The 6,702-nt window shown below is 45.1% G+C and overlaps 1 protein-coding gene across 3 annotated transcripts in view; it reads left to right on the plus strand.

The window, feature by feature from the left end:
- Positions 1–5,999, plus strand: part of LOC147031667 (caspase recruitment domain-containing protein 11-like) — a 224,114-nt gene extending 218,115 nt beyond the window's left edge. For all 3 annotated transcript variants that reach the window (XM_085852049.1, XM_085852066.1, XM_085852057.1), the window contains one exon: positions 5,076–5,999. In XM_085852049.1, the coding sequence (XP_085708175.1) occupies positions 5,076–5,286 (211 nt within the window). In that variant the 3' untranslated portion in view covers positions 5,287–5,999. The remainder of the gene's footprint in view (positions 1–5,075) is intronic.
- Positions 6,000–6,702: the final 703 nt, after the last annotated feature.

A 6,702-nucleotide genomic window follows, 5' to 3' on the forward strand; every position in this document is an offset into this window, starting at 1 on the left:
AGTTTTGTTTTTTTTTGTATACCTTTTCAAGGCTCGTATGAGAGCTAACACACAATGCATAGCAAGGGGGGCATGAAACAAGAGGGGCAGGAGTGGGAAGGACAAAACAGTGGGGAATAGAGACATTAGGAGATCTGTGGAAGGGAGAAGGATGGAGCAGGGAATAGAAGATGGACATTACAGGGACTTTCAGGAAGGAAAGCGGGGAATTTGAAGGGGGTGGGCTTGGGTGGATTATCGGGGGTAGAAAAGATCGAGGATTTGGATGGGGGATGATAAGAGGTGGTGGTGAACAGCTGTTTTGAAGGCCTGGAGGGAAGAATGGGAGTGAATAGAGAGAGGGAGTTTATTCCAAAGGCGGGAAAAAAGAGGAATCAAAGAGTGAACGTGATTCGTGATTTTGGTAGTTTTACCAGAAGGGGGTTGTTGGCGTACCTTGAGCGCCGTGTGGAAATGTGGTGGGGACAAATCGCAGAGAGAGCAGGGGAGACGAGGCTGGAGAGGAGACGGTAGAAGACAGAAAGACCACCGACCTGCCTGCGGTGAGAGAGTGAGAGGCCCAAAGACTCAGCCTCATCGCGGGAGATGCCAATGATCCGAAATGCCTTCGTTTCCACAGTGTGAAGCCAAGAAAGGTGGGAGGCAGGAGCACCAGCCCAGAGGGGAGAGCAGTACTCCATCAGGCTGCGGACAAAAGCTTTGTAAGTGGTCAGGAGCTCAGGTGGGCCGAGGAAGGACTTTGCACGACAGAGGATTCCCAGTCGGCGACTGACTTTGGAGGCGAGGTTTGAAATGTGGCTTTCCCAGGAAAGGTCATGGAAGATAGTGAGACCCAGAAGCTTGAAAGAAAGGACTTCTTCCAGAGGATTGTTGAGAAAGTGGATGGGGGGGTTTTCTAAACAGTCCTTTCGGCGAGACATGGTGAGAGTGAGATTTGTCAGGATTGAAAGACATGTTCCACGTGTTGGACCAGTTTGTGATTTTATCCAGATCTGCAGTGAGCGAAGAAGCTGCTGCGTGTCGGTTTGAGGGATGACAGATGGTACGGCAGAGGGTGGAGTCATCAGCAAAGAGTTAAAGAGGATTTTCCAGAGAGTAGAAGAGATCATTGATGAAAACCAGAAAAAGAACAGGGCCCAGAACGCTATATTGAGGAACTCCAGCCTGGACAGGAAGAGGGGATGAAAGAAGTCCATTTTGGGAAACACGTTGACTGTGACAGGAGAGGAAGTCTGCGAGCCATGAGTGGAGATGGCCTTGGATACCATAGGAATAGAGTTTGGTGAGCAGGGCAGGGTGCCAGACCGTGTCAAAAGCACGTGATATGTCTCGGGATACAGCTCTGATTTCATGTCCGGAATTGAGGACCTCCATCCATTGTTGGGAGAGCAGAAGCAGCATATCTAGGGTAGAGTGACCTGGTCTGAAATCAAATTGAAGATCGGAAATCAAGCCATTGGAGAAGAGGAAGGATTTAATGTCTGACGCGATGATGGATTCCATAACCTTGCTGATGATTGGCAGAAGGCTGATTGGTCTGTAGTTGCAGGGATCTGTTTTTGCACATTTTTTTTTATGCAGGGCTTTAATGTTTGCTGATTTCCAAGCAGATGGCAGATGACCTTGAGCAAATGAGAGGGTGAATAGAACAGAGAGAGGGTGAGCAAGAGCAGAAGAGCAGGTTGTTCAGACACATGGGCTGATGCCGTCTGGACCGGTTGCAGAATCTGAGTCGAAATCAACCGAATCAAGTCACTTGATCAACCAACAAGACAAACATGAAGAAGACGTCTCATCCACGTCTCTTGACAAAATGTTCTTTCCCATTGGGGCGGGGGAGAGAGAGAGAGAGAGAGAGAGAGAGAGAGAGAGAGAGAGAGAGAGAGAGAGAGAGAGAGAGAGAGAGAGAGAGAGGGGGCAGAGAGAGAGAGAGGGCAGAGAGAGAGAGTCAGAGAGAGAGTCAGAGAGAGAGAGAGAGGGCAGAGAGAGAGAGAGAGAGAGAGAGAGAGAGAGAGAGAGAGAGAGAGAGAGAGAGAGAGAGAGAGAGAGAGAGAGAGAGAGAGAGAGAGAGAGAGAGAGAGAGAGAGAGAGAGAGAGAGAGAGAGAGAGAGAGAGAGAGAGAGAGAGAGAGAGAGAGAGAGAGAGAGAGAGAGAGAGAGAGAGAGAGAGAGAGAGAGAGAGAGAGAGAGAGAGAGAGAGAGAGAGAGAGAGAGAGAGAGAGAGAGAGAGAGAGAGAGAGAAGAAAGAAGAAGAAGAAGAAGAAGAAGAAAAAAAAAAAAAAGGAGAAGAAAGAGGAGAAAAAGAAAAACGAACATACCCACTGCAGTTTTTATTACCTCGCAGGGGCTGCCCAAGGCTGGGAGCCATTGGCCATTCCCCATTACAGGGCGGCACTCAACGTAGTGTCTGAATTGCCTTCAGCTGGTCCCCATTGGTTACTCGAGGTGGGACGGTGCTTTTCCACAGCATCCGTCACCCCCCCTTTCAGGCAGATCCGTTCAGATTGAGATGCAAGTAATAATCAACCATCAAGTTTGTAACCAGACTTGGTGGTGTAATAGTTGGAGTGTGTGCTTTGAGTCTGGGAGGTTGACTGTTTGAACCTGGTTGGGATTTTAAAAGGATAGACACAGAGAAATAACCATAAGTTGTTAACATTGGTTTTGATGGGCCGAGGAGCCTCTTCCTGCATTGAAGTTGCTTGTAAGGGAACTTTTCTATAAGTTTCATGCCAGGCAGTGTGGAACAGCTTTATGCTATTGATCTGAGGTCCAGAAGACCACTGCTCTACATCGCTATAATCTAATACAGTCACTGACTTCAGCGCTTGCAATTGCAATCAACAGGATGAATGATTCGTGCCATGTTATTTTCAGACAGTTTAGACTCTGGATGGACTTCAACAATGGACGTGCAAGAGTCTGAATATGAGGGAGCGACGTGATCAGTTTGAAGACTCAGATGTACAGTATGTGTTGAGGGGGGCAGCTTCATGGTATGGATTGGCATTCAAGTTGGTCAAAAAGAAAGTTATCATTTAGAGTGTTGCAGACAGAAATGAGATCATCATGCTTGGAGTTCTCCCTCTGGCACAACAACAAAGTCCCAACTTCATCTTTATAGATGAAAAAGCCTGCCCACACTGTCCACAAGTTGTTGATGCTGCACTTCATGATCACATCATCTCATGGATTGTCCTGCCCAATCTCCAGACTCAGATGTATATGATAGAGCATGCTTGAGAAACACTTGGGGGTTTGTGGTTTTCAACTCAGCCCCAAAGTCTCCTGATCTGCTGGAATAGATCAACTGAATCGGCAGATTTGACAAAAGCTTGTATTGGTGTCCAACATGGTCACATGTTATGAAATAAAACGGAAGACTAAATATTGCATTGGAGTCATCAGAAAGGAACCCCAATAAGTAAAGAGCAAAGATGGAGTCACCAGGAGGAACCTGGATAGGATTTGGGTTTCACTACGACTACTACGTCGACTCAGGCCGAAAGGACCAGCATCGGGCAAAAGGCAACGGTTTCAGCCGCTACTCCACTACCGTTAAACCCGTCCAGGTCCAGCCAACTGAGCCTTACAGAAAAATATCTGCAAGAATTCGCTTCTCCAAGACAGATAGATAAAGCAAGAGAAATCAAGAGTGAGGAGGGATGAGTCAGATTTCTGCAAATTGTAAACGAGTCTGTGATCATTTTTGAATTGGCATCATTGCTAAATTGCACACTTATTTCAGACATCCAGTGTTGTTTTTGCATAAAAACTTAGCTTTGGCTTTCACCAACATCATGCTTGTTTATTAAGTGTACATGTCGATGTGCTAGTCTTCTTCAACCAGAATATGAACACGTATGGACATACCATCATAAAAACAATACAAACCTGGAACAGTTTGTTGCTTTTTTTTTTTTTAGCAATATATTTGTTTCCACTTGCTGAAGTCACATGTAACTTTGTGTGAGTGGTAACAAAATTATGCACAACTATGTTTAAACCCATCTTTATGTTATAGTTCAGGTTTCGAAGCGAACATATTTTGGACGTAGTGGCATGTACCTGTAATCCGGATACTCAGAGGCTGGATGGGAGCCCTGACTTGTGCTGTCGGGCTTGACGATGGGAGCCCTGCCTTGTGCTGCACGAATAGACGGTACCAAGCAGCCTGGCCGATAGCGTGGCACCCAACCCTGATTGTCAGGTCAGGCCAGATCAGAACTGTGACTTGCTATGGGTATCATGTAAAACCCGTACTAACTTGTTCATGGTCGAGTGTTGGCGACTAAACCGGCTCCCCCCACCAGGTCCCCATGGTAGGGAGGGTGTATGGATATGGACACCCAGCAGGATTAAATACAAAACCTGCCAAAGGGCGGCCATCCCAAAACTGCCGCCAACAGCCATCCATATCTGGTGCCAACTGCATCTGTCCTCCTGCAGTTGGTTACCTTTCCTAGGTTTGTGGCAGGATTTGCACTCCAGCCACCAAAAAACACTTCACTCTGCAAAACACACTGTAGTGTGTGTGGGGGTGGTGCTGAGGTGTCCTCCACCAGATGGTGGTTTTCTGGGGTTAACCTGAGGTGGTCCCTTTGAGTGGGTGGCTGGAATGTCCTATCTAGAAGAGATGGGGATGGGCTCGGCATCCACCTCGGGGTTGGCCAGATGGCGGCCCCTGGTGTTCCGGCGGAAAGTGGACGCAGTGACAAAACTGGCGCATGTTCCCATTGTATGTATGTATGTGTTTTGGACAAGTATGCATTTCCAGAAACATTCTGCGAGTGAATTTGATAAACCATTATATATCTGTTGTGTAACTTTTTATGACATTTCTTTACATTCATTGATCATTGATGAAATGCAGTCGAGAAGCAAAAGCTCATTATTGAACCTTTTCCTGGGTTTAAATAATAGTAGGGGTGGGGAGGGGTTAAGACAATAAGCAGACAATCTAAAATGAAGGCCATATCTCATTAAGATTGGGTTTTTTTCAAGGAATAAAAAATCCTGACTTGTACACCCCATCTCGCATATCACTCACATGACTCATTACTATTTTGTTGGCAGGAAGCGTTTGTTGGAATTTCCTTTTGGAGACAAGGTGCTGGTGAAGAGGTTACAGGAAGAGGAGATTTTGCTTTGGGCCTCATTCTTCCAATTTGTGTTTGTGAATCCAGAAGAGACCGGCTCTTCAACTACGAAGGTGGTGCAGCTCCTCATAAAGAAAGCGCAAGAGGAACAAGAGCGTACTGTATGGGTTTCTCCTTTCACAAATTGAGTTTTTTTTTTCTTGGGAGCTCCTTTACATCACTCTTCACCTGTGGCTCTTCCTGATGTGACACTTCAGGATGTGAACATTAACAGGCCAATTGTGGAAATGTTGAAAGGTTAAGTTTTGAACCATGCTCTCTCTTCTTAATTGTTATTTCACCAAGATCAAGGCTCACACAAAATATCTGTCCAATAACCTTCAAAAGGGAAGGCCTTGTCGGTTTTGTTACAAATAAGTGACTCGTCTCCACTTCCACATTGGCACCACATAGGAAAGTGCATGGAAACCAAAGCAAAGTTGTGATACATCCCTTGATGGTTGAACACACAAACAAAGCACAAGTGATGTCCGCCCGAATGCGGTGGTCTTGATTAGAATGTCACTTGCTTCCATTTGTCGGAAATCCATTAATTTTGATACAATGTAATAACATCTGCCGCTTTGTTATGTCGTAGTAGTGTGGACACAGGAGTTCAATGTAGCTTGGTCTTGTTACACAAGAAATCATGGGCTGGTTAGTGCAGACAAGGCATTAGTAACCCAAGTACTTTCTCAATGTAAATATCATGCATGGGTTTATTTAGTTGCTGCTGGTTCTTCCTGATCTAGGAAAAGAAAATATGTCTGTGTGGCCCTTAGAAATGGAGCGGCTTCTGTCGTTACTGCACTAACAAATGAATATTTTTCTTTTATATTCCTTTTATAAATGATGCAGAGAAGCACTCTTGTTTGTCATATTTTAAAAGGTATTTCCCATAGACTGTTAAATGCAAGAAAGAGCTCTGCAAGATTTAAGTGACTGTGCATAGTTGAATAACCTAATTACACGCAGGTGAAAATACGAGTGCTGTGGTCGGATTGGGTTTGCAGTGAGGATGAAGGCTTGAAGTGGTGAGATTATGTCGAAATTCATGTCGAAGGAATTTTTTTAAATTATCCTGATATACCATACTCTGCAAAGCGTTGGTGCGACAGAAGCAGTTTCTTGGCAAGGGTGATAAGATGTGGTTTGCCATTGCCTTCCCAGCGCTGTTTGTCAGTGCTCTATCCTTTTAAAATGCTGAGCGTCGAGCACGGAAACAGCATGTACCATGAAAAATATGTCTTTGGTATGACCTCACAATGTGGGATAATGGTATTTTAAAAAGAAAAGTGAATCGGTTCACAACGTGAAAGGGCAATCGATTATGTCAAAGTTATCAGAACACAACTACAATCACATGGCCTTCAGAAACACAATATCTGTTTTAAAAGCAGACATACAATTGTCAGAAAATGGGCAACAAGGATGCAGACAGACTATTGAATGAGTGTGAAAGGAAGGTGACAAAGTGATTGGCATGTCACATCTGAGCACACCATACCAAAATACCCACAATATTGAAGCAAACTTTGTTGAAATTGAAAAGTGAGGCCAAATGT

Source organism: Eptatretus burgeri, chromosome 2, assembly GCF_056783735.1.
Source record: "Eptatretus burgeri isolate ZD-2024b chromosome 2, Ebu_testis_v1, whole genome shotgun sequence".
NCBI classification, from domain to species: Eukaryota; Metazoa; Chordata; class Myxini; order Myxiniformes; family Myxinidae; genus Eptatretus; species Eptatretus burgeri.